General features: G+C 42.0%; 1 protein-coding gene across 2 annotated transcripts in view; it reads left to right on the top strand.

Annotated features, from left to right (window-relative positions):
- rpgrip1l (RPGRIP1 like) overlaps window positions 1-27,733 on the top strand; it is a 45,220-nt gene that overhangs the window by 13,612 nt on the left and 3,875 nt on the right. For both annotated transcript variants that reach the window (XM_028586297.1, XM_028586296.1), the window contains exons 12-23: window positions 2,174-2,224; window positions 3,451-3,645; window positions 4,607-4,724; window positions 5,788-6,240; window positions 8,583-8,725; window positions 9,994-10,330; window positions 10,836-11,104; window positions 11,534-11,629; window positions 12,427-12,474; window positions 12,902-13,043; window positions 14,511-14,599; window positions 16,553-16,739. In XM_028586297.1, the coding sequence (XP_028442098.1) occupies window positions 2,174-2,224; window positions 3,451-3,645; window positions 4,607-4,724; window positions 5,788-6,240; window positions 8,583-8,725; window positions 9,994-10,330; window positions 10,836-11,104; window positions 11,534-11,629; window positions 12,427-12,474; window positions 12,902-13,043; window positions 14,511-14,599; window positions 16,553-16,739 (2,128 nt within the window). The remainder of the gene's footprint in view (window positions 1-2,173; window positions 2,225-3,450; window positions 3,646-4,606; window positions 4,725-5,787; window positions 6,241-8,582; window positions 8,726-9,993; window positions 10,331-10,835; window positions 11,105-11,533; window positions 11,630-12,426; window positions 12,475-12,901; window positions 13,044-14,510; window positions 14,600-16,552; window positions 16,740-27,733) is intronic.

Here is a 27,733-nt window from a genome sequence, read left to right as displayed (position 1 = left end):
TGGATAGGGTACAAGGCCAAAGTTTAAACCTAGCAGTACCATCACTGCCTTACCTCTGATGGCTGCATGCTCAGTCTTGCAGCCTCTACAATCAGTCCATCATAAACTTCCTGTCTTTCATTGATCCATCGCTGAAGAATGCATGGAGATTTGCCTTGAGGTCAATGTACCTCTTCTGAAGATCTCCAGCCATGGCAGCCTTCATCTCTTTTATGACTGCAGATTCACCTTTGATCGGTTTCAGTCCGTTGATCAGTGTGTCCTGGAGGGGTGCGACGACTGACAGTGTGGGGGTCTTCTCCTTGGACATGTACTGTGTTAGCCTCCTTCATGGGCTTCAGCTCGCTGAAGCTGTTGTCACGTCTGACTCCGTCAGTGTGCACAGATCCTTCTCGGTCTTCCTGACTTCACTCGAGAGCAGGGCTGCGCAGATGGCCGGTTGTTGCTCCAGGAATCTTTCCAACATGTCATGTGCACTATTCCACCTCCTAGTTAAATAAAAGCAACATACTATTATTTATAGACCTATAGCGCCCTTCACATTCACAGCATGGATGCACAGAATGCTGCTTTACATAAATGACAAAACAAATTAGAAATAAAAAACAAAATAAACTATTGAAAAGTTCTGGTAGTCGTAGAAGCCTCTGTCATATTTGACGCATTGTCAGTGATGATTACGGGATCCTTTTCTATGATTCCCCACTCAGCGAGGGCCTTTCTCACATGTTCTGCCAGGTTGTGTCCGGTGTGGCTCTCGGGCATGTCCCTGGTTTGTAAAACATACGTAACGAGCTCCCATTCCTCGTTGATAAAGTGGGCCGCGATGGTGACATATGCTTCAGTTGTGCGCAAGGTCCAGCCGTCACACGTCAGGGCAACTCTCTCCGCGCTGGCCAGGGAGGCTTTGACGTATACCCTTGTCTGAGCGTACAGCCTGGGAATGCAAACCTTGGTGAGGTGTTCGCGGGTTGGAATAGGATGGCAGGGCTCCATCGCGTTCAACATGCGCCTAAAGCTGGCGTTTTCCACCACCAAATACGGTCTCAAATCCTGACTAATAAAGTAGGCAATGGACTCTGTAATTTTCTGCGACCTTGTTGAAGCAGATGGAAACTTGTGGGAACAACCGCCATCGATGTCCAGCATGGTTTGTTTTGGGTCACGCGGCCGCAGCTTCTTGGGGTCCTCCGTTAGCATCGTTAGCATTACCTTGTCCGGGTGGTGACGTTTTAGGTGGGCTCGTAGGTTGGTAGAGTATTTCACGTTTGTGTCACACAGCTTGCAAACCGTGATGCTTTTGTCTAAGTCGTCGCTTTCCTTCTTCTTTTTACACCCAAAGTGCTCCCACACATCTGCTTTTAAGCATTAAGGTGCTGGATTTATAGTCGCCGCCATTTTCTTGAATCTCCTCGCTCTAACTCCATAAAGTTACCCGTACTAACTTTACACAGACGTCTACCTCTTCCTGTGTAAAGTTAGTACGGGTAACTTGCTCTACAGCGACACTAGCAGCTGGCTGACCAAATCGCTCTTCCTTAACGCGAACAGGGGTAAACACCATACCATAGACAGTATATAAGAAGGTAAACACGGGGGATTTAATGGGATTTATGTATCGATACTCATGGCTTAAAAATCAATACTTTTTCTTTGGGAAAAAAATATCGATTTATATCGCAGAATCGATAAAATTGCTCAGCCTTAATCACCGACAAGATGGTGGGGGAAGGGGTGCTTTTAGAGCAGCAGCCTTAATTTCAGTGAGAAAGACGCACTAACCCCCTCCCCCAACAATCTTGTCGGTGATTGGCTGGAACGTGGTTTGTTGTATTTTGGTGCACAGCCTGTGCCCCTAGTGTTTGTTTGACGTTTACAACCCTGTGTTGTCGCCTGAGACCGGGCTTTGTCACGGTGTGTTCAGGGGGCAGCTAGCGGATCAAGGAGAGATGACTACCATTTGAGACAAAAATGAAATCACCCTGAAACCATGCAGGCACTCATAGTGCACCTTTAAGTGAAACCTACAGAAACTCTGGATGTATTTGGTCAAGATATTCTCCATATCGCCCAGCCCTAGTGTCCCGATCCTCAGATAATAAAGCTGCACACACAAACATCACTATGTCAACTTAAACTTTTTGAAAAGTGGAATGCGATCTTGTTGTTAAAGGAGAAGGACTTCGACGCGGCCGAACTCACGGAGGCGCTGCTGCTCATTAAGGTAAGGAAATATAAAGTATGTTACACTGAGCTTTGAGAGACACTGATGAGGGTCTATATGTCACGGTTCAATGCTAAGGTTTTTATTCACTTGTCTGGTCGGTTCAGTAAAAAAATAATTTCTACTTACACAAAGTCAATTTTTTTACTTGCCCCTATGCAAGTTATTTTCCTGAGAAAAACGTCAAAAAAGTTTTAAAATGAAAAAACCTGTCAAAAAAATATTGAAAGAAAAGGCAAACTTCTGAAAAAACAAAACTTTCTAAAAATGTACAAAAAAACACTTTAAAATACGGTCAAAAAGCATAACAAATTTTAACAAAAAAATTTGGAAAAAGTGAAACATTCAAAGCACCAAAATGGAAAAAAAATTGAAAAAAAAGCAAACTTCAAAGAAAAGAAAAAGGTAAAAAAACACTTTAAAATACGGTCAAAAAGCTTTAAATGTCCAAAGAAAATCAAAAAAAAAAGTGAAACCTTGAACGCACCAAAAGTGTAAAAAAATGTAAAGCCAATTTTGGGTTCAAATGACTCTTAATCGATATCAAAATAGTTCACTCTGTTTATTTGTTCACATGTTCACATTTTATTCACTTGGGGTTTTTTAATCACTTTTTGTTACTTACACCCTGTAAATGGTAAATAACAATAGTATGTTGTGAATAATAAATGATGAATGTAATCAAATAGGCTTTTACATTCATCAAACAGGGTTCATACGTTTTGAAAAAACCTGGAAAAGTTATGGAATTTGAAAAATGGAAATTCCAGGCCTGGAAAGGTTTTGGAAACATAAAAAGACCCAGAAAGTTTTGGAAAAGTCATGGAATTGTTTTTAACACAGCATAATAATATGTGATTAATAAATGTATTTTCACGTCGTCTTAACCTCAACGTTGTATTCAGGGAGCGATATTAAGAATCCCACTATGAACCACATCAATTATCATTCATTTTATAGTTAAACCTCAGAGGGTAAACTTTAACACAGATTTGTATTCTTATTGTATAATGTCGACTGACATTTTCAGGAACACATAGTCATGGAAATTTGCCGAAAAGTATTGGTTAAAATGCATATGAACCCTGATCAAATCCCTCCTCTTTTGGTCAATTCACATGCATTTTTACCCTTTCCCTTTTTAACAATTTGTGTAACTTCGACCTCTCAGACACCGCGACTTCCTCCTGATCTTTAAGTCTAAACTCTGTCCCCACCCCCATCAGAAGCGTAAAACCCAGAGGAGCGGCGATCTGGGCTTCCTGAAGGAGGCGGAGGACATAGCCAGCGGTGGCGCTGGCGACGGCAGCACAGAGAGGGCCGTCCGAGAGCTGCGAGCCGCTCACGCCGAAACCATCCAGGAACTGGAGAAGACCAGAAACATCCTCAGCATGGAGAGCAAGATCAGCAAAGACTACAAGGTGGAGAGGGTTGCAAACACACTTTATATTTTATACTTTCTTTTTTTATTCCTCCTTTATTTACATTTTCATTTTTATGAGCAGATTTTTCAGACCAAACTAACAGACAGCCTGAGATCAATACGGAACAATATCATAAGCCCATTTAACTCATTTATCACTTATATCAATTCATAGAAATATCAACTAACAAATTATTGGACAATTTTATTACTGAGCTCTTCCCGACATTTTTATAAAAAAAGAATAAATATAAAGGGGAACAGAGGATATGTATCGATATATTCACTTTGCACATGTATTACTGGATCGTGGATCAGTGAATCGATGTATATTGATCCAGGTCGATGTCTCGTTACCGTTACAGCCCTAGTTGGACAGCGTTCAGGAAAGAAAAGCGCTGCCATAAGGTTGGCTCTTCCGTATCTGCCCTTCACAATAAAAGCACAGCTTAAATTCACTCTGGGGTATTAAAGCAGCGTTTTCCTGCATAGAGGAAGTTTTATAGCCAGCGCCAAATTAAAATCACCAGCGCCAAAACGTCAGATTTTCAGCAGCCAGCGCGTTTTCAACATGACTGATGATTTTATTGATCCATAGAGAGCCAAATGTTCTCCTTGGGGGAGAAAAGTTACCATGAAGTCTGTTCATACTAATTAAACAACTAGACTTTGGGGTCCAGTGTAGTCGTATCGGGGGCCATGTCCCGGATGTAAAAGCCCTCTTACTGGACTACTGAATATGATGATATTCCATTACATTTTGTCCATTTGAATTGTTACCTGCCACAAGAATTTTGTGTTTTTCTTGACATACATAATAGAGCTCTAAATACATTAAGATATTTTCACCATAAATTGGTGCCTAAAAATTTATCAGAATGCAGGAAATGAAGTCTTTGATGCTCAAAATGTCCTGTGAGTTTGTTGTGAATCTCTTCTCTTACTGTGTATGTTATGAGGCGGAGCTGGAAGTTGTGTTGAAGAAGATGGACGGTAACAAAGTGGAGTATGAGCAGAAGCTGGAGCGACAGGCCGCTCTGCTCGACACCAGGGCCGCCAAGATCAAGAAACTGGAAGGTAGGGAAGTTTTTGCGCAATATTATATCGAAAGTGTCGCGATAAGTCTGCAATATTTTGTATACTTTGTGGAGAGCTGCGTCCCGTCCGTTGGCTGTGTGAGAGATGCACTCACTTTTAACTGTCACACATGTCGTCACCCAGACACTTTCACTGATAAACTGAATGCAGTCTAGAGGTGGATGAATAATGTCTTTGTCATCATGTATTTTTGTTTTGTCAATGTATATGTCACCATTATGTGTACCTTTTAATTTATAATGAATGAGTGCTGTGTGACTGCCGGCTGTCTCTATTAGTTAGTCCTATGTCACCTGCCTAGGGACTGCAGATGAAAAGTAGTTATTTTTACAAATTCTGGCATATTCACATGGTGTTTTTAAACAACGTTATAAAAATGCATAAATATGCATGGTCCCTATCAAATAAACCAATAAAATAAACACATTACACACTGGACCTTTTTAAGAATGTGGTTAAAATGATCAATTATGAAAAATGAGCAAATGTAGCTGTGATCTCTACATGCAGTCACTCACATCTCAATTTAAAGTAGAGATGATCCAATACCACTTTTTTGCTTCCCGATACCGATTCCGATAGCTGAACTTGCGTATCGGCCGATACCGAGTACCGATCCAATACCAGTGTGTCATATATTTCATTATGTTTTAACAGCTGTATACTACTATCCCTGTATGGATGTGATATGATTTCTATCTTTGTTGTCGGTCTGGCTCAGGTTAAACTCTTTGTGAAACATGAACAAACACAAACAATGAATGTCGTAGAACTTTCTTTTATTCTCCAGTTTGACAGTCAGTTATAACGGAAAAAGAACATAAATAATCTAATTTAATGTAGATTTTCTTTAGGGCTTTATTACGTGGTATCGGATCGGTGCATAAACTCCAGTACTTCCCGATACCGATACCAGCGTTTTAGGCAGTATCGGAGCCGATACCGATACCGGTATTGGTATCGGAACATCTCTAATTTAAAGTAGCCCTATTTCCATCCTTCATAGTCCCAAACTTTCTTTTTTCCCCCTGCTGCTCCTCAGCTCAGCTCCGAGACATTGCCTACGGCACCAAAACCTTCGTCTCCAAACAGGAAGTCACCGAGGAAGACGAGGCCGACCGGTTTGATGAAAGTCTTCGCCTGGAGAGCGGAGAGAACCTTATGGAGCTTCAGATAGTCGGCGCCACGCTGTCTCCGTCCGCCCTGCAGGCCCTGGGGGATGGCGGACCCTCCACCTTCTGCACCTACGCCTTCTATCACTTTGAGCTTCACGCAACGCCGGTGGCGGCCGGCCGGACGCCGGCGTACGGCTTCACGTCCCAGTACGTGGTGAGCGTGGACGAGCTCTTCCTGGAGTATCTGCAGCGAGGCTGCGTGAGCGTGGAGCTGCACCAGGCGCTCGGCCTGGACTGGAGGACGCTGGCCAGAGCGCAGATTCGGCTGCAGGCGCTCCTGGAGCGAGACGGGAAAGTCCACGGGACCGCGCCGCTGGTCGGTGAGTGAGAACAAATCAAACTAACCATCCCATGTTGGCCGGAAGTAGGGCTGGGCTATATATCGATATTATATCGATATCATGATATGAGACTAGATATCGTCTTAGATTTGGGATATCCTCATATTGTGATATGACATAAGTGTCTGTTCCTGGTTCTAAAGGCTGCATTACAGTAAAGTGATGTACTTTTATGAACTCACCAGACTGTTCTAGCTGTTCTGTTATTTGCCTTTTCCCCACTTAGACATTATGTCCACATTACTGATGATTATTAATCTAAAATCTAAGTGTGAAGATATTTTGTTAAAGCCCCAATTGTCAACCCTAGAATATCGCCGCAATATCGATATTGTGATATCTGATTTTCTCCATATCGCCCAGCCCTAGCCGGAAGCCAGAGAATTTTACTAAACTGTGAAAGAAATAAACCTGTTTGAGCCGTGACTCTCTTGGATTTTTCACCCGTGTCTCTAAATGAACTCATGAGTCGCGAGTCTCTAGTGTCATTAACCCGGCTCAGTTGAGTCCTACTACAATTCAATCTAACATGATAACAGCGCCACGCACAAACCTCTTGCAACGTTAGCTACAACTAGTCCTAGCCATCTTAGCTGCCAAAAGCTTTATAACTTACAATTACTCAACTCCACAAGTCAACTTAAGCGACTGAGTGAGCAGAGAGACAGTCGGAGATTAGGAACTTCCCGCAGAGCCGGAAACATTGCAAGCTCCCAGACCATGGGGCTCACTCGAGGACTCATGAGTCATGAGCTCTTGAGTCCTCGTGTCAGTCAGTCAGTCAGTCAGTCAGTCAGTCAGTCAGTCAGTCAGTCAGTCAGTCAGTCAGTCGAATATGTTGTCATGAGTGGATCTGTCGAGGTCAGGGTGAAAAGCTAATCCACAACAAAAGCCATTCTTTCACTTCTGAAATAACACACAATGTTCTGCACGTAGCCCAAACCTGCTGTTAATTTGGTGTATAAATGTAGTATATTAAAATGCAATTAGGTCGAGCAGACAGCCCGAAACATTGCAAGCTCGCTCGATTTAGAAGTACTGACTCAAGTTACTTGCACAATCCGGATCAGTTTAGTGAGTTGCTCAGAATAACCAGAATCCTTAAAAGTAGAGATGCACCGATTACAACTTTCTAGGCCGATTCTGATTTCCGATTTTCTTTGAGTTAGGCCAGCTGATACCAATTTTAGCCGATTTCATTTCTTCTAACCACTTTACAGAACACACAAATATGTATTTTCTATCTTTTCTTTAATAGAACATGTGTTGAACAGATAATGGATCAATATAATAGAAATATATAAATGACTCCTGGTGTGGGACATTCACACACATCTAAAGAGCAACGTTAGAACCATTTCCTTCTTTTCACATCTAATATCCCACTAAAGAGAGATGTGATTCAGGTTCTTGGTGTGGTCCCTCCACGCCCTGCTGTCTCCTTGCAGGTGTTAACAGATTGTAAACTTGTTATCTTCTGACCACACGCTGAAGAATGTCCACACAGCTGACATGTTGCAGGCTAACGCACCAGGTTCCCTACATGTGGGAGAATAGCGCCGACACACGCTTCACACCGCGAGCGGCTACGCACCACACACGGTGGAGAAGTTGATAGAACGGAGAAAGAGAGCGTGCTGTGGCGTCCGTGCTGTGGCGTCCGCGCTGTGGCGTCCGTGAGAACTGTAGCTCTATAACTTCTGTTATCAGTTAATTGTAGCGTTGACCGGCATGAAATCGCCATATGTCAGACTGACCTGCCCCTCGCCGGTCATGGCCGAGCACGTGAAAACCGGCCAATTTTTTTATTTTTATTTATTTGTAGTTTATTTAAATAGGGACAGATACAACAAACATAGAATTTTTACAGAAATAACAATCCGATGCCTTTATCACAGTGTTTGAAGCCGTGGCTAATTCGCAACACCTGTCCCTAGGAGGGCTTTTAACTGTTCAAATAATGAAAGAAGTCAAATTTGTACAGTTAATACAATAAAATGTCCAAAAAAAAACAGTTAACAGCAATATAAATAAGTGTAGTAAATAAACACATTAACTCGGACTCACACAGATGTGCACCTCACATACACACAGCTATGTATTTCATATGGCATGATCAATTCTGGTCACCGGCCGCTCCGTCGGTGCCGAAAAGGAATCTGTCAGGAGCAAAGGAGTTTGCCAGGCCTAGAAAGAAACACAACGCCACTCATAAAGTAAAAAAAGAAAGTTTAGTTAGTATTTCTCCTGTTTATTTAAAAACGTTCTAAGCTGTTGCAGACCTTTGCCGTTATTAAATCCCGTTTGTAACTGTGTGTCAGGAGCGTCCGATGATTCCCGGTCCTTTGGCTCCGTGGATTACTGGCTGCAGCTGAGGCTCCCGATGACAGAGACCATCCGTCTGTATAAAGAGAAGCTGCAGGCTGCAGGCTACAGCCACACCGCTTTGAACCGGGACGCACAGGTACCTACAGGAGAAAACTACTCTCTGTCACAGTGTGGGTTGTATTACAACAGTTCTAATTGTTTTTAGCAAAGTTGCTGCGTTCCCAGATCTTTATTTGGTGTATAGAAATGATCATAGCTGATTTGCCGGAGCTACAAAAATAGAACCCATGTTGTGATAAACTGTAGTTTTACTAGACAACTGTGAATGACTTTGTGCAGACAATTTTTTTTGCTGGCAGGTTTCTCTATAGAGCTCATCTACAGCTTTGGAATAGATATTTGGCAACACTGTGTAAAAACTCGAGAAAGCCCTGACTGCAGTACGCAGATCGAGGAGTGGCTCGACGTGGGTGGAGCTAAACGTTTGACTCCGCCCACTTGCCCAATAGCAAACAAAGAGGAAGAATGTGTGTCAGAGGGAAAAACACAGGACTTTCACCTCTTAATATATCCATGCTTTCACCCCAGAGACCGGAGCTCATTTCCCGCGAGTCACGTTTGCTTTCCCCGTTCTTATTTTCCTAATACCAACTGGTTCTTCTTTTCCTAAACCCAACCCCATTGTTCCTTTCCATTTTTATGATTAAAATATCATTATATATTATAATCTATATATATATATATATATATATGTATGTGTGTGTGTGTGTATATATATATATATATATATATATATATATATATATATATATATATATATATATATATATATATTATAAATTATATTATAATCGCTGTCTATAGGTGCTGCATTGACATTTGAGAATGTGCTGCCTGATTTCCGCCACCAGATGGCGCCCGCGCAGAGTCAAACGTGGGGTGGAGTCAAACGTTTAGCTCCGCCCACATTAGCCCAACCCCGATCTTTGTACTGCAGTCAGGTGCAATTGGAAAAACTCACTCGGTCAGTCTGTCGTTTCCTCTTTCTCTGTTCCTCTGACAATGCTTTCCTAGCTTTCTGCTTCTTTTTTGCCGGCTCAGCCATGACGATAGTGTGAAAAACTCCATCTCTACCTTGTTCCTGAATTAGCGTATGTGTACAGTGTCGTGAAGCAATTCCTTACATGGCGAGACCTGATATCACGCGATACTTCCTGACGCTGAGTTGCAAGGGTGGTTTTTCCGCTCACAGGCGCTAGGGGGGAGTGAGACGACCACCATTCAACCTGAAAAAAGTCATATAACCATTCCAATGACTCCTAAGCTGTTCAGTTAAGGTAAATTAAGCTAAAAAACCCGGCATAGTTCCCCTTTAACATAAACCTTTTGATTGTTTTCTGCCAGCTGCAGCCGCCCGGCGTCTGGAACGAGCTCTACGTCACGGTGCAACGCTGCAGAGACCTAAAGTCGGCCAGACTCTCAGAGCTGCCGAGCCCCTACGTGGTTTACAAGTTCTTTGACTTCCCCGACTACCCGACCGCCACCGTCCACGACTGCTGCGAGCCGCGCTTCAACGACCTCAAGTCCTTCTCCATCCCGATGGACTCGGGCCTGGACCGCTACCTGAAGTCTGAGGTCCTTCGGCTCTACGTGTTCGACTACGAAGAGGAGCAGATGGACACGTACGTGGGGAAGGCCGCTGTGCCTCTGGCGTCGCTTGCCCAGGGCGAAGAGATCAACGGTGAGTTGGGTTACGCTGCGTTCAGAACAAAGAAATGGGATTCTACGCTGGGTTGTGTGGCTTTGGGGGGGGGGGGTGTCCTGGTTGTGTTCTTTAACCCCCCCAACGTAGCACAAGTAGACTTTCTATTTCACAGTTCCTGTTTTCCATCAGATGGTTTATAGATCTCACTTGAAGGCAGCTTCATTTCCCAGAGAAAGAGAGAAAGAAAAGATACAGAGGGACTGAGGAAACAGAGAGAGAGACAAAGCGAGAGACAGGAAGAGAGAAGGCAGAGAGAGAGTGACAGACAGACAGACAGACAGAGAGAGAGACAGACAGACAGACAGACAGACACAGAGAGAGAGAGAACGCAGCGAGAGAGTGAAACAGAGAGAGACAGACAGACAGACACAGAGACAGAGAGAGAGAAGGCAGCGAGAGAGACAGACAGACAGACAGACAGACAGAGAGAGAAACAGAGAGAGAGAGAAGCTAGTGTGATTATTTATTATCTGTCCCTCAGGTGTGTTTTTGCTGACGGATCCCTCCGGTCTCCCCGCCGGAAACATTGAAGTGATGCTGAAGTGGAAGTCACCTTACCTCCCTCCATCCGGCTCCATCGGGACTGTCGAAGAGCAAAAGTTCATCCTGAAAGAGAAAGAAAGCAAGCAAACGCAGCAGCACAGAGTGGAGGAAAAGAAGAAAGAGACACATGTTGCTGAGACGCCACAAAACGAAGACAAACACCTTTTTCATCAGCCCATCTCGCTCCCTACATCTGCTGCATCTAAGGTCAGGAGATGCATTCATATAAAACAGATCAAACTGAAGTCTTAACAAGCCCAAGATATACTGCTCTCTAAATCATTTTAATGTTTTAAAGGACAATTCCGGTGCAAAATGCTCTAATGTGTCTCTCGCTTTAAATAAGCTACCGCACACGTGTCATTGACCCCTAGGGTCACTTTGTGCCGGAGTTGTCCTTAAACCTTTAAAGTACGGCTGTAAGAAATGTACGCGATAATAAGACGTTAACACAAATTCCTTTTAACGCCCCAATGCGGTTTTTTACATGCATTTCAAGCATGTGTTTTAACTATGGACAATCATGAGATTAATTGTGATTACATATTTTAATTGATTAAAAGATGAACAGCCCTACTTTAAAGGTGTATTCCTAAAAACGTTATTCCTTTTATGTGAATGTTTTCTGCCCGTCAGGCCCCGCTGCCAAAACTCAGACAGAGGACCAAACTAAAGGACGGACCGGCTGCCAAAAAGGTCACCTTTATAGAAAGCTCAGCTACAGACGCCCAGGTGAGACCTTTAGGCCTCCTGCAGACTGGCTGCGTGGCGTGAGCGCTGTGCTTCTGTTGCGTGTCAGCTGCGTGGCGTTTTCTATGTCTTTGCACACCAGAGACGTGTCTGAATCGCTGCTGCTGCTAGCCTCGTCTGTACACATGTATGTTTCCCATTGATAAAATAAAATAATAGCGTGTTCTTCAACTTTATTTTGTCAATATGTTTGGGTTTGCACATAATTCGATAAATATATTTTTATATTTCAATTCCCCTTTCCTGAGATAATAAAGTCCTTGTTATGGTTTTATCAGAATCCAATTGAAATACACTTTAAAAAGGAGTTCAACAGATTTTGCTAAAATGTTAAAAGCATAGGCTATCCTGCAGTCCAGCATCCCCCTTTCTTTCCCTGATTAAAATGACATCTTTTCATATTCTATGTTGCCTGGAAACGCTTCCAACTTGCGTGTCATGGGAAAAATAGTTGATCCTATTTCTAGCATGCACACGTTTTGAGACGTAAGTGTGCAAGCTCTAACCTGTTACCATGGGAGCCCAAATAAACACGGACACGCCACACAGCCTTTTTTTGTTTTCTTGGAACTTCCACCAAACTCTGAAACCTTAAAATCAACTTGATAACTCTGTCTGTCTCTCTGTGTCTGTCTCTCTCTCTCTGTCTCTCTCGCTCTTTCTTTGTGATTGTTCTGCGATTTGTATTGATTGTGATTTGATAGTATATTGAGTATTGAGAATAAAACCCTTGTAAGACAGTAAATCTGTTGAATGGTTCTCTTCTTTCCTCTGGTCAGGTTGGTGAGCGAGAGACGAGACAGACGACAATCTCACCTGTTGTGAAGGTAAAGCTCCAGGATTGGACGGCTGACAAACCATAAAGATTCTTCAGAATATCACCTAGAAATCATACGACGACAATAACAATAATAAAAGAAACTTAAACTGGTTTTTACTGTGTTCTTTTTCATGTTTTTGTTGTGTTATCTTTGATTGTTCAGCACTTTAGTCGACTGTTTATGTCGCTTTGGTTTTTACGTTTGTAGCTTTTTATATTCAATGTTGTTGTGTTTTTTTTCCGACATTTCTGCCTCTTTTACCAATGTTTTTGTCCGACTAGAGTAAGAGAGTACTTCACTTTACTCCGAGCATTTCGCTTAAGAGCGGCACTTCACTCAACTTTTTTAAAATGTGCTTTTTCTCAATACTGAGCGGCTTGCTTTACATTATCCCTTTTTATTTCATACGTAATAGATGTTCTGTGTTTTGCAGGTTTTATCCGAGGAGAGTCCGGCTGCTCAAAGCACCGCAGAGGAAGAAGAAGAAGAGTCTCACTTCTCTGAAGGTCAGCTGATCCCGGCCAGCTCTCAGTCGTTCTCCGACGACTCTGAAATCTCCGAGGAAATTACAGAAGGTAAGGAAACACACACACGCACACACACACACACACACACACACACACACACACACACACACACACACACACACACACACACACACACACAAGGACACACGCACAAACATACACCGAGAGAAACACACACACACACACACTCACATACACAGAGAGAAACACACACAGAGAAACACACACACACACAGAGATGCACACACAGACACACAGAGAAACACACACACACATACACAGACACACAGAAACACACACACAGACAGAAACACACACATACACACAAATACAAACACACTGGGATACAGTCCTTCTGGTTTAATTAACCTGAATATAAAACTGTTAAATAATGGATGTTTTTGTGTCCATTTTGACACTAAAGTCTTTGTTTCCCAACCAGGATTTGATTCTGGTTCTGTTTGGATTCACACAGTTAGTTTGTGATTGTCTCCCCAAACTCACTCTGTCATAAAGGTGCAAATGTTGTTGTTTTCGCCGATGTTTCCTGAGCAGAAAAGAAATAAATATTTAACGTGGCTGCCAATAATCTTTGGAGCAGCCTTCATAAATGTTAAAGTTATAACTTCAGTATTGTTCAACCTGGACCCTAAGTGACTGTTGGGAAAAGATTTGTTTTAAACTGGTCCAGTATTAAACCAGAACCAAGCTGTAATGTAACCCTACAGGACTAATGTTCAGCAGCAGTTAGAGTCACTACAAGTTCTGTTGTTGCTGCTGACAGACTCAGATTATTATTCTAAGTGTCTGACAACATTATGTATAAATAAATAAGACAATAAATAGACATTTTAATTAAAGAGTAAGATCCTTTTAGTTTAACATGAAACAGCCCCGAAATCACCATCACCAAACCCACCAGACTCCATGTAAATAATCAGGACTTTTAGCGTGTATAGAGCCAGCATATCTCCACCAGACTCCATGTAAATAATCAGGACTTTTAGCGTGTCTAGAGCCAGCATATCTCCACATGTAAATGGGTGAATTAAGGGTTTATTTCAACAAAACCAGAGTGGTGATTGTTGGAACAGTGGAAAGATGAACCAAGACGGCTTTTGGTAGTTTTATTTAGTTTCTGTCCACTTTGAATGAAGTGTGTTTTACCATGATAAAAGTACTGATTATTTACATGGAGTCTGGTGGGTTAGTGGACTCTTAACTGCTGCTGAACATTAGTCCTGTAGTCTTCTTGTTTAATACTGGACCAGTTTCAGAGATTGTTGTTCAGACACTCAGACACACAAACATGGAGACAGAGAGTCCAGGGTGAAAAAATAAAACGTTACCTTTTAATATCAGCGGACATCCTGATGCCAAACGCAAATTAGGAAAACAATGCCTTTTAAATGTTTATCGTTTGCTTTGTACTTTGTATTTTTTAAAGAGATGCTCTGAGCTCCCGGTCATCCTTTTGTTGTTCCAAATGATTTATTTTGTCTCGGTTGGATCCAGATGTGGAGGCGTCCCCGAGAGACCCGAGTGAATCGACTCAGTCGGACAGCGATGACTGCATCGTTCACGGGCAGCCGGCCGGGAGGAAGGTCAGTGTTTCCCACACATAGACTATTGTGTGGCGGTCCGCCTCACTATCAACACTGGCTGCCGCTCATTGCGTTTCGTTATTAGTATTAGTATTATTTTTTAAACGCTATTTAAAATACGTTCTTCTGCATTTCATTTCCCTGCCCTCCTCCGTCTCTCTGTCACTTCTGTCTCGCTCACACACACACACACACAAACACACACACACAGCTCCTCCCACCGTGCGGCATTGGGTTTTTTAAGCCCCCAAACGTCACCTTATAGGCACCGCGGCAGTGGTTATGTTTAATGTTACGGTGAGGTACGGTTAGTGCCTGTAAGGCGACGTTGGGGGCTCAAAACACCACCGTGCCCACCGTGCACACAGCATCTGTCTCCATCAAGGAGAGAAGACGGCTGGCGAAATTCACAAGTTCACCAAAGGTTGGTATCTATCTTGTGAACACCTTTACACAATCACACATTAAAAAGTGTTATAAAAATATTTTATAATCTGAATAAAATGTTGTCAGTGTGTTAACGTTGGAGTCCCGACCAGACTCTTAGCAAACAAGCGATTGCACCCGCTTTAGAAAGTTAACTAGTCGCAAGTTTGCGGTAAAATGCAGTTGGGTTGTCGAGGTCAAAACACCATATGTAGCAGCTGTGACTCAACTAAATGTATTATAAATAATGTTATGTCATTTTTTTACTCTTACACTGAATGTTTGCTGCTTCAATCCAGATGAGTATTGAAAAGTATTTTCCGCGACTGAAAACAGCCCGTGTTGAGGATGAGGACCAGCCTGAACCATCTGAAACAGAGCTCAACAGTCCCACCAGTGGAACTAGTTATGTTATTAATTTGTTTACAGTATTTTCAGGCTTCAACCAGTGAAAGACAGGGGAGACAAAGAGATAGATTCGTTGGGCATTGAATTAGGAGATGAGGACAGCATCCAACTGCGTGCGTCTCTCTCTCGGTTTACCTCGGACTGAGGATGGAGACGCTGTGCGGTTGTTGTGTTGTTGCTGAGGGAGAACACAGCCGACCTCGTGTTTTTGTTGGGTTTTAGATTATTTTTGGGGCATTTTTAGGCCTTTAATGACAGGACAGCTGAAGGCATGAAAGAGGAGAGAGATGCAGCTAAAGTCAAACCCAAGCCTGCTGCGTCGAGGAGTAAACCTCTACATGTGAGCGCACGCTCTACCAACTGAGCTATCCGGGCGCCCAGACGATCTTGTGTTGTTGATTGTGTAGCTGTTATGTTTTTGTCGAGCTTGCGTTAGATTTCTTATTCTGCGTGAAAGCAGAAGGTTGTTTCTGAGTAAACACAACAAATCTCAGCTGGAGTCTCTCTGCTGCTGTTGATTTAACCTGTCAACAACATCGATCCACCTGCTACTGGATTCTCTCTGCTAATCAATGGGCTGGGGGGGTGTCTGCGTGTGTGTGTGTGTGTGTGTGTGTGTGTGTGTGTGTGTGTGTGTGTGTGTGTGTCTGTCTGTGTGTCTCTGTGCCTGTGTGTGTGTGTCTGTGCCTGCGTGTCTCTGTGTGTGTGTGTGTGTGTGTGTGTGTGTGTGTGTGTGTGTGTGTCTGTGTGTCTCTGTGCCTGTGTATGTGTATGTGTGTCTGTGTCTGTCTGTGTGTCTGTGTCTGTCTGTGTGTGTGTGTGTGTGTGTGTGTGTGTGTGTGTGTGTGTCTCTGTGTGTTTCTCTGTTACTGTGTGTGTGTGTCTGTGTGTGTGTGTGTGTGTGTGTGTCTCTGTTACTGTGTGTGTGTGTGTGTGTGTGTGTGTGTGTGTGTGTGTGTGTGTGTGTGTGTCTCTGTTACTGTGTGTGTGTGTGTGTGTGTGTGTGTCTCTGTTGTGTGTGTGTGTGTGTGTGTGTGTGTGTGTGTGTGTCTCTGTGTGTGTCTCTGTTACTGTGTGTGTGTGTGTGTGTGTGTGTGTGTGTGTCTGTGTGTGTCTTAGCCCTCAGAGCGAGTTCTCCTGGAGGTGGTGTCCCTGAGCTTGCGGCCGGAGTCTCGGGTGTCCCGGGACAGCAGCGTGGTGCGTCTGTTTGTGGAGTACTCTCTGCTGGATCTGCCCACCGAGGAAACGCCGCTGTCTCTCCCCAAACCCCCGCTGGGAAAGACCATCAACTACAACTACAGCAAAGGTGCTTTCTCATCACAAGGAGTATTCTCTCATTCACATGTGTCAAATCTGTGCTGAATCCGGCCCCTTGCAGATTTACATCCGGCCTGTATATCATTTTGGGTTCACAATACATTTTGGCCCACCTAGTTGTGGGCTAATCCAAAAACACAGGAAAGTGTTTTTTAAAATTGCAATTACCTGACATTCAAAGCTGAATTTGGCAGATTTGCCGACTCTGAGACTCAGAAATTCCCTGAGAATCAGAGAGAGAGTTTTCATATTCAGGCTATTGAAGGAACTCTTTTGATGACTTTTGTTGGGCTTCATGTCAACAAAAATGCGACAAAAAGCGTACAAAAATGTCGGAAAAAGCAACAAACTTAAAAAAAGGTGAAAAATGTCTGAGAAAGCCACAAAAAAGTCAGAACAAAAATGAGGAAAAAGGCTACCAAAATGTTTTTTTTAAAAAGTGACATGCAGTAACAAAAGCACGTCAATAAACTCTCCATGTCTGGCCCTTGTTGGGATTTTCTTTGTCCAGTGTGGCCCTCTGGGAAAATGAGTTTGACACCGCTGCTCTAATTAAACAAAGAGCCATTTTCATTTGTTTTGGGTGTAGGACACAAATTGTCCACTGGTGTCACTAGTGTGGGTTTTAGTGATGTCTATTTTTAGGTAGGAACTAGAGGGCTGCATTAGAATTGGGTTCCACCGATGCAAATCTCGTGGGAGTGGGCGGTTTGAACTTTGCCCAAAAGACACTCAAACGCGCACACACGGGAACGGGCGGCTAAAAAACCCACTGCGGGATCGGGATGTAGCCTAGGGACAGGATAGAGTCAATAAATGATGTGGAAAAGTACCTCAGATGAGGTCTTTACAACACAAAAACAAAGCAAGGCAAGTCTGACATTTGGAGAAGTTTCTCAATTGTTTGTGACAAAGATGGAAACAAACTGGACTTTGATCGTTGTGACAAATGAGCAAAAAATACTAGTCTACAAGAGACATGAATCCAGCACCTCTGGGTTGAGGGGACACACATAGCTCTGTTCTCCCCGGTCAAAGTAAGCTTCTTATTATTGTTATTAATAGCCCATAAAATGACGTGTTTTCTCATGCGGGGACGGGAGAAGACACAAAATCAATGCATCTCTATTATTGTGCGGGCATAAATTCTCAGAGTTTTGTTGGTGCGGACGGTAATGGTCGGAAATTCGGCAGGAGCGGGCGGGAGTGGGATGAAGAAAACAGTCCCTCGCAGGACTCTAGTAGGAACCTTTCAACAGGTAACGAGGGCTGCCGTTTTTGACCGCATCAAATCGCTACACATCGCAGCGCTCATGTGGATGTGTAAATGTTTGTTGATGGAGCTTAGTGGACACATGGATTCTTGCACCTTCATTCGAAGAACATTGTGATCAATTAATGTCCATCAAAACGCAACGGTGACTATTGGAGTCAGTGATTTCTACAGTAGGCTACGGAGCGGTGGAGGTTAATGTGGATATAATGTCTAAGTGGGTAAAGGTGAATAATAGAACAGTTACAGTCTGGTAAGTTCAGACATCACTTTACTGTAATGCAGCCTTTAAAACCAGGAGAAGACACTTACCATATCATGATATTACGATACCCAAAATCTAAGACGATATCTAGTCTCATATCACGATATATCGATATGATATCAATATATTCCAAAAGGGTTGGACTAGAAAAGTATTTAGCTTTCTCCTACTCCGTAGTAGTAGCAGTATTTATTTATTTAGCTTATTCTAGCTTTTTCCTTATTTTGCATAGGTAAGTACTTCTGTGTCTTGCATTTTAAGTTTGTTGTTGTTTGAAATACACCATTCATTCATTCATTCATTGTGGAACAGTAACTGCCCTTACACATTGAGAGAGATTGTTTTTGATTTCTGTTAACACTGACTCATGAAGAGATGTAAACATTAATCAGAAAAGCTGCAAAGATCAATGGATTAGTTGTCAACTAACACACACACGCTCAGACACTCACACACACACACACACACACACACATACTCTAATTTGAATAAAAGTGACAAAAATGTCTATAAAAGTGTAGAAAAACAACAAAATGTTGAAATTTCGACCCAGAAAAACACAAAGTTGCATCATGGTTGACGGGAGGACAACACGAGGGTTAGGTCTGAAGGTTGTGTGAACTCCCAGCTCTGTGTGACCTGTTTGTTGTCCTGTGTTTTTAACATGTGACCTGTTTGTTGTCCTGTGTTTTTAACGTGTGACCTGTTTGTTGTCCTGTGTTTTTAACGTGTGACCTGTTTGTTGTCTTGTGTTTTTAACATGTGACCTGTTTGTTGTCCTGTTTTTAACGTGTGACCTGTTTGTTGTCCTGTGTTTTTAACGTGTGACCTGTTTGTTGTCCTGTGTTTTTAACGTGTGACCTGTTTGTTGTCTTGTGTTTTTTTAACATGTGACCTGTTTGTTGTCCTGTTTTTAACGTGTGACCTGTTTGTTGTCCTGTGTTTTTAACGTGTGACCTGTTTGTTGTCCTGTGTTTTTAACGTGTGACCTGTTTGTTGTCTTGTGTTTTTAACGTGTGACCTGTTTGTTGTCCTGTGTTTTTAACGTGTGACCTGTTTGTTGTCTTGTGTTTTTAACGTGTGACCTGTTTGTTGTCCTGTGTTTGTAACGTGTGACCTGTTTGTTGTCCTGTGTTTTTAACGTGTGACCTGTTTGTTGTCCTGTGTTTTTAACGTGTGACCTGTTGTCCTGTGTTTTTAACGTGTGACCTGTTTGTTGTCCTGTGTTTTTAACGTGTGACCTGTTTGTTGTCCTGTGTTTTTAACGTGTGACCTGTTGTCCTGTGTTTGTAACGTGTGACCTGTTTGTTGTCTTGTGTTTTTAACGTGTGACCTGTTTGTTGTCCTGTTTTTAACGTGTGACCTGTTTGTTGTCCTGTGTTTGTAACGTGTGACCTGTTTGTTGTCTTGTGTTTTTAACGTGTGACCTGTTTGTTGTCCTGTTTTTAACGTGTGACCTGTTTGTTGTCCTGTGTTTGTAACGTGTGACCTGTTTGTTGTCCTGTGTTTTTAACGTGTGACCTGTTTGTTGTCCTGTGTTTTAACGTGTGACCTGTTTGTTGTCCTGTGTTTTTAACGTGTGACCTGTTTGTTGTCCTGTGTTTTTAACGTGTGACCTGTTTGTTGTCTTGTGTTTTTAACGTGTGACCTGTTTGTTGTCTTGTGTTTTTAACGTGTGACCTGTTTGTTGTCTTGTGTTTTTAACGTGTGACCTGTTTGTTGTCCTGTGTTTTTAACGTGTGACCTGTTTGTTGTCTTGTGTTTTTAACGTGTGACCTGTTTGTTGTCCTGTGTTTTTAACGTGTGACCTGTTTGTTGTCCTGTGTTTTTAACGTGTGACCTGTTTGTTGTCTTGTGTTTTTAACGTGTGACCTGTTTGTTGTCCTGTGTTTTTAACGTGTGACCTGTTTGTTGTCCTGTGTTTTTAACGTGTGACCTGTTTGTTGTCCTGTGTTTTTAACGTGTGACCTGTTTGTTGTCCTGTGTTTTTAACATGTGACCTGTTTGTTGTCCTGTGTTTTTAACGTGTGACCTGTTTGTTGTCCTGTGTTTTTAACCTGTTTGTTGTCCTGTGTGACCTGTTTGTTGTCTTGTGTTTTTAACGTGTGACCTGTTTGTTGTCTTGTGTTTTTAACGTGTGACCTGTTTGTTGTCCTGTGTTTTTAACGTGTGACCTGTTTGTTGTCTTGTGTTTTTAACGTGTGACCTGTTTGTTGTCCTGTGTTTTTAACGTGTGACCTGTTGTCCTGTGTTTGTAACCTGTGACCTGTTTGTTGTCCTGTGTTTTTAACGTGTGACCTGTTTGTTGTCCTGTGTGTTTTTAACGTGACCTGTTTGTTGTCCTGTGTTTTTAACGTGTGACCTGTTTGTTGTCCTGTGTTTTTAACGTGTGACCTGTTTGTTGTCCTGTGTTTTTTGTAACTGTGTGTGACCTGTTTGTTGTCCTGTGTTTTTAACGTGTGACCTGTTTGTTGTCTTGTGTTTTTAACGTAACGTGACCTGTTTGTTGTCTTGTGTTTTTAACGTGTGACCTGTTTGTTGTCCTGTGTTTTTAACGTGTGACCTGTTTGTTGTCCTGTGTTTTTAACGTGTGACCTGTTTGTTGTCCTGTGTTTTTAACATGTGACCTGTTTGTTGTCCTGTGTTTTTAACGTGTGACCTGTTTGTTGTCCTGTGTTTTTTTCGTGTGTCCTGTTTGTTGTCCTGTGTTTTTAACGTGTGACCTGTTTGTTGTCCTGTGTTTTTAACGTGTGACCTGTTTGTTGTCCTGTGTTTTTAACGTGTGACCTGTTGTCCTGTGTTTTTAACGTGTGACCTGTTTGTTGTCCTGTGTTTTTAACGTGTGACCTGTTTGTTGTCCTGTTTTTAACATCTGACCTGTTTGTTGTCCTGTGTTTTTAACGTGTGACCTGTTTGTTGTCTTGTGTTTTTAACGTGTGACCTGTTTGTTGTCCTGTTTTTAACATGTGACCTGTTTGTTGTCCTGTGTTTTTAACGTGTGACCTGTTTGTTGTCCTGTGTTTTTAACGTGTGACCTGTTTGTTGTCTTGTGTTTTTAACGTGTGACCTGTTTGTTGTCCTGTGTTTTTAACATGTGACCTGTTTGTTGTCCTGTGTTTTTAACGTGTGACCTGTTTGTTGTCCTGTGTTTTTAACGTGTGACCTGTTTGTTGTCTTGTGTTTTTAACGTGTGACCTGTTTGTTGTCTTGTGTTTTTAACGTGTGACCTGTTTGTTGCCCTGTGTTTTTAACGTGTGACCTGTTTGTTGTCCTGTTTTTAACGTGTGACCTGTTTGTTGTCTTGTGTTTTTAACGTGTGACCTGTTTGTTGTCCTGTGTTTTTAACGTGTGACCTGTTTGTTGTCCTGTTTTTAACGTGTGACCTGTTTGTTGTCTTGTGTTTTTAACGTGTGACCTGTTTGATGTCCTGTGTTTTTAACGTGTGACCTGTTTGTTGTCTTGTGTTTTTAACGTGTGACCGGTTTGTTGTCCTGTGTTCTTAACGTGTGACCTGTTTGTTGTCCTGTGTTTTTAACGTGTGACCTGTTTGTTGTCTTGTGTTTTTAACGTGTGACCGGTTTGTTGTCCTGTGTTCTTAACGTGTGACCTGTTTTTTGTCTTGTGTTTTTAACGTGTGACCTGTTTGTTGTCTTGTGTTTTTAACGTGTGACCTGTTTGTTGTCCTGTGTTTTTAACATGTGACCTGTTTGTTGTCTTGTGTTTTTAACGTGTGACCTGTTTGTTGTCCTGTGTTCTTAACGTGTGACCTGTTTGTTGTCTTGTGTTTTTAACGTGTGACCGGTTTGTTGTCCTGTGTTCTTAACGTGTGACCTGTTTTTTGTCTTGTGTTTTTAACGTGTGACCTGTTTGTTGTCTTGTGTTTTTAACGTGTGACCTGTTTGTTGTCCTGTGTTTTTAACATGTGACCTGTTTGTTGTCTTGTGTTTTTAACGTGTGACCTGTTTGTTGTCCTGTGTTTTTAACGTGTGACCTGTTTGTTGTCCTGTGTTTTTAACGTGTGACCTGTTTGTTGTCTTGTGTTTTTAACGTGTGACCTGTTTGTTGTCTTGTGTTTTTAACGTGTGACCTGTTTGTTGTCCTGTGTTTTTAACGTGTGACCTGTTTGTTGTCCTGTGTTTTTAACGTGTGACCTGTTTGTTGTCCTGTGTTTTTAACGTGTGACCTGTGTTTTTAACGTGTGACCTGTTTGTTGTCCTGTGTTTTTAACATGTGACCTGTTTGTTGTCCTGTTTTTAACGTGTGACCTGTTTGTTGTCCTGTGTTTTTAACGTGTGACCTGTTTGTTGTCCTGTGTTTTTAACGTGTGACCTGTTTGTTGTCCTGTGTTTGTAACGTGTGACCTGTTTGTTGTCCTGTGTTTTTAACGTGTGACCTGTTTTTTGTCCTGTGTTTTTAACGTGTGACCTGTTTGTTGTCCTGTGTTTGTAACGTGTGACCTGTTTGTTGTCCTGTGTTTGTAACGTGTGACCTGTTTGTTGTCCTGTGTTTTTAACGTGTGACCTGTTTGTTGTCCTGTGTTTTTAACGTGTGACCTGTTTGTTGTCCTGTGTTTTTAACGTGTGACCTGTTTGTTGTCTTGTGTTTTTAACGTGTGACCTGTTTGTTGTCTTGTGTTTTTAACGTGTGACCTGTTTGTTGTCCTGTGTTTTTAACGTGTGACCTGTTTGTTGTCCTGTGTTTTTAACGTGTGACCTGTGTTTTTAACGTGTGACCTGTTTGTTGTCCTGTGTTTTTAACATGTGACCTGTTTGTTGTCCTGTTTTTAACGTGTGACCTGTTTGTTGTCCTGTGTTTTTAACGTGTGACCTGTTTGTTGTCCTGTGTTTTTAACGTGTGACCTGTTTGTTGTCCTGTGTTTTTAACGTGTGACCTGTTTGTTGTCTTGTGTTTTTAACGTGTGACCTGTTTGTTGTCCTGTTTTTAACGTGTGACCTGTTTGTTGTCCTGTGTTTTTAACGTGTGACCTGTTTGTTGTCCTGTGTTTTTAACGTGTGACCTGTTTGTTGTCCTGTGTTTTTAACGTGTGACCTGTTTGTTGTCCTGTGTTTTTAACGTGTGACCTGTTTGTTGTCCTGTGTTTTTAACATGTGACCTGTTTGTTGTCCTGTTTTTAATGTGTGACCTGTTTGTTGTCCTGTGTTTTTAACGTGTGACCTGTTTGTTGTCCTGTGTTTTTAACGTGTGACCTGTTTGTTGTCCTGTGTTTTTAACGTGTGACCTGTTTGTTGTCTTGTGTTTTTAACGTGTGACCTGTTTGTTGTCCTGTTTTTAACGTGTGACCTGTTTGTTGTCCTGTGTTTTTAACGTGTGACCTGTTTGTTGTCCTGTGTTTTTTAACGTGTGACCTGTTTGTTGTCCTGTGTTTTTAACGTGTGACCTGTTTGTTGTCCTGTGTTTTTTTTGACCTGTTTGTTGTCCTGTGTTTTTGTTGACCTGTTTGTTGTCCTGTGTTTTTAACGTGTGACCTGTTTGTTGTCCTGTGTTTTTAACGTGTGACCTGTTTGTTGTCCTGTGTTTTTAACGTGTGACCTGTTTGTTGTCCTGTGTTTTTAACGTGTGACCTGTTTGTTGTCCTGTGTTTTTAACGTGTGACCTGTTTGTTGTCCTGTGTTTTTAACGTGTGACCTGTTTGTTGTCCTGTGTTTTTAACGTGTGACCTGTTTGTTGTCCTGTGTTTTTAACGTGTGACCTGTTTGTTGTCCTGTGTTTTTAACGTGTGACCTGTTTGTTGTCCTGTGTTTTTAACGTGTGACCTGTTTGTTGTCCTGTGTGTTTTTTTTTAACGTGTGACCTGTTTGTTGTCCTGTGTTTGTAACGTGTGACCTGTTTGTTGTCCTGTGTTTTTAACGTGTGACCTGTTTGTTGTCTTGTGTTTTTAACGTGTGACCTGTTTGTTGTCCTGTGTTTTTAACGTGTGACCTGTTTGTTGTCCTGTGTTTTTAACGTGTGACCTGTTTGTTGTCCTGTGTTTTTAACGTGTGACCTGTTTGTTGTCCTGTGTTTTTAACGTGTGACCTGTTTGTTGTCCTGTGTTTTTAACGTGTGACCTGTTTGTTGTCCTGTGTTTTTAACGTGTGACCTGTTTGTTGTCCTGTGTTTTTAACGTGTGACCTGTTTGTTGTCCTGTGTTTTTAACGTGTGACCTGTTTGTTGTCCTGTGTTTTTAACGTGTGACCTGTTTGTTGTCCTGTGTTTTTAACGTGTGACCTGTTTGTTGTCCTGTGTTTTTTAACGTGTGACCTGTTTGTTGTCCTGTGTTTTTAACGTGTGACCTGTTGTCCTGTGTTTTTAACGTGTGACCTGTTTGTTGTCCTGTGTTTTTAACGTGTGACCTGTTTGTTGTCCTGTGTTTTTAACGTGTGACCTGTTTGTTGTCCTGTGTTTTTAACGTGTGACCTGTTTGTTGTCCTGTGTTTTTAACGTGTGACCTGTTTGTTGTCCTGTGTTTTTAACGTGTGACCTGTTTGTTGTCCTGTGTTTTTAACGTGTGACCTGTTTGTTGTCCTGTGTTTTTAACGTGTGACCTGTTTGTTGTCCTGTTTGTGACCTGTTTGTTGTCCTGTGTTTTTAACGTGTGACCTGTTTGTTGTCCTGTGTTTTTAACGTGTGACCTGTTTGTTGTCCTGTGTTTGTAACGTGTGACCTGTTTGTTGTCTTGTGTTTTTAACGTGTGACCTGTTTGTTGTCCTGTGTTTTTAACGTGTGACCTGTTTGTTGTCCTGTGTTTTTAACGTGTGACCTGTTTGTTGTCCTGTGTTTTTAACGTGTGACCTGTTTGTTGTCCTGTGTGTTTTTAACGTGTGACCTGTTTGTTGTCCTGTGTTTTTAACGTGTGACCTGTTTGTTGTCCTGTGTTTTTAACGTGTGACCTGTTTGTTGTCCTGTGTTTTAACGTGTGACCTGTTTGTTGTCCTGTGTTTTTAACGTGTGACCTGTTTGTTGTCCTGTGTTTTTAACGTGTGACCTGTTTGTTGTCCTGTGTTTTTTAACGTGTGACCTGTTTGTTGTCCTGTGTTTTTAACGTGTGACCTGTTTGTTGTCCTGTGTTTTTAACGTGTGACCTGTTTGTTGTCCTGTGTTTTTAACGTGTGACCTGTTTGTTGTCCTGTGTTTTTAACGTGTGACCTGTTTGTTGTCCTGTGTTTTTGTCCTGTGTTTTGACCTGTTTGTTGTCCTGTGTTTTAACGTGTGACCTGTTTGTTGTCCTGTGTTTTTTACCTGTTTGTTGTCCTGTGTTTTTGTGACCTGTTTGTTGTCCTGTGTTTTTAACGTGTGACCTGTTTGTTGTCCTGTGTTTGTTTTTAACGTGTGACCTGTTTGTTGTCCTGTGTTTTTAACGTGTGACCTGTTTGTTGTCCTGTGTTTTAACGTGTGACCTGTTTGTTGTCCTGTGTTTTTAACGTGTGACCTGTTTGTTGTCCTGTGTTTTTAACGTGTGACCTGTTTGTTGTCCTGTTTTTAACGTGTGACCTGTTTTTAACGTGTGACCTGTTTGTTGTCCTGTGTTTTTAACGTGTGACCTGTTTGTTGTCCTGTGTTTTTAACGTGTGACCTGTTTGTTGTCCTGTGTTTTTAACGTGTGACCTGTTTGTTGTCCTGTGTTTTTAACGTGTGACCTGTTTGTTGTCCTGTGTTTTTTTCGTGTGACCTGTTTGTTGTCCTGTGTTTTTTTTAACGTGTGACCTGTTTGTTGTCCTGTGTTTTTAACGTGTGACCTGTTTGTTGTCCTGTTTTTTTAACGTGTGACCTGTTTGTTGTCCTGTGTTTTTAACGTGTGACCTGTTTGTTGTCCTGTGTTTTTAACGTGTGACCTGTTTGTTGTCCTGTGTTTGTAACGTGTGACCTGTTTGTTGTCCTGTGTTTTTAACGTGTGACCTGTTTGTTGTCCTGTGTTTTTAACGTGTGACCTGTTTGTTGTCCTGTGTTTTTAACGTGTGACCTGTTTGTTGTCTTGTGTTTTTAACGTGTGACCTGTTTGTTGTCTTGTGTTTTTTAACGTGTGACCTGTTTGTTGTCCTGTGTTTTTAACGTGTGACCTGTTTGTTGTCCTGTGTTTTTAACGTGTGACCTGTTTGTTGTCCTGTGTTTTTAACGTGTGACCTGTTTGTTGTCCTGTGTTTTTAACGTGTGTCCTGTTTGTTGTCCTGTGTTTTTAACGTGTGACCTGTTTGTTGTACTGTGTTTTTAACATGTGACCTGTTTGTTGTCCTGTGTTTGTAACGTGTGACCTGTTTGTTGTCCTGTGTTTTTAACGTGTGACCTGTTTGTTGTCCTGTGTTTTTAACGTGTGACCTGTTTGTTGTCCTGTGTTTTAACGTGTGACCTGTTTGTTGTCCTGTGTTTTTAACGTGTGACCTGTTTGTTGTCCTGTGTTTTAACGTGTGACCTGTTTGTTGTCCTGTGTTTTTAACGTGTGACCTGTTTGTTGTCCTGTGTTTTTAACGTGTGACCTGTTTGTTGTCCTGTGTTTTAACGACCTGTGACCTGTTTGTTGTCCTGTGTTTTTAACGTGTGACCTGTTTGTTGTCCTGTGTTTTTAACATGTGACCTGTTTTTGTCCTGTGTTTTTAACATGTGACCTGTTTGTTGTCCTGTGTTTTTAACTGTTTTGACCTGTTTGTTTTGTCCTGTGTTTTAACGTTTGACCTGTTTGTTGTCCTGTGTTTTTAACGTGTGACCTGTTTGTTGTCCTGTGTTTTTAACGTGTGACCTGTTTGTTGTCCTGTGTTTTTAACGTGTGACCTGTTTGTTGTCCTGTGTTTTTAACGTGTGACCTGTTTGTTGTCCTGTGTTTTTAACGTGTGACCTGTTTGTTGTCCTGTGTTTTTAACGTGTGACCTGTTTGTTGTCCTGTGTTTTTAACGTGTGACCTGTTTGTTGTGTGACCTGTTTGTTGTCCTGTGTTTTTAACGTGTGACCTGTTTGTTGTCCTGTGTTTTTAACGTGTGACCTGTTTGTTGTCCTGTGTTTTTAACGACCTGTTTGTGACCTGTTTGTTGTCCTGTGTTTTTAACGTGTGACCTGTTTGTTGTCCTGTGTTTTTAACGTGTGACCTGTTTGTTGTCCTGTGTTTTTAACGTGTGACCTGTTTGTTGTCCTGTGTTTTTAACGTGTGACCTGTTTGTTGTCCTGTGTTTTTAACGTGTGACCTGTTTGTTGTCCTGTGTTTTTAACGTGTGACCTGTTTGTTGTCCTGTGTTTTTAACGTGTGACCTGTTTGTTGTCCTGTGTTTTTAACGTGTGACCTGTTTGTTGTCCTGTGTTTTAACGTGTGACCTGTTTGTTGTCCTGTGTTTGTAACGTGTGACCTGTTTGTTGTCCTGTGTTTTTAACGTGTGACCTGTTTGTTGTCCTGTGTTTGTAACGTGTGACCTGTTTGTTGTCCTGTGTTTGTAACGTGTGACCTGTTTGTTGTTGTGTTTTT

This window comes from Perca flavescens, chromosome 8 (assembly GCF_004354835.1).
Source record: "Perca flavescens isolate YP-PL-M2 chromosome 8, PFLA_1.0, whole genome shotgun sequence".
Classification (NCBI taxonomy): Eukaryota; Metazoa; Chordata; class Actinopteri; order Perciformes; family Percidae; genus Perca; species Perca flavescens.
Note: the sequence above shows the minus strand (reverse complement) of the source record. Positions and strands in the feature narration are given on the sequence as shown.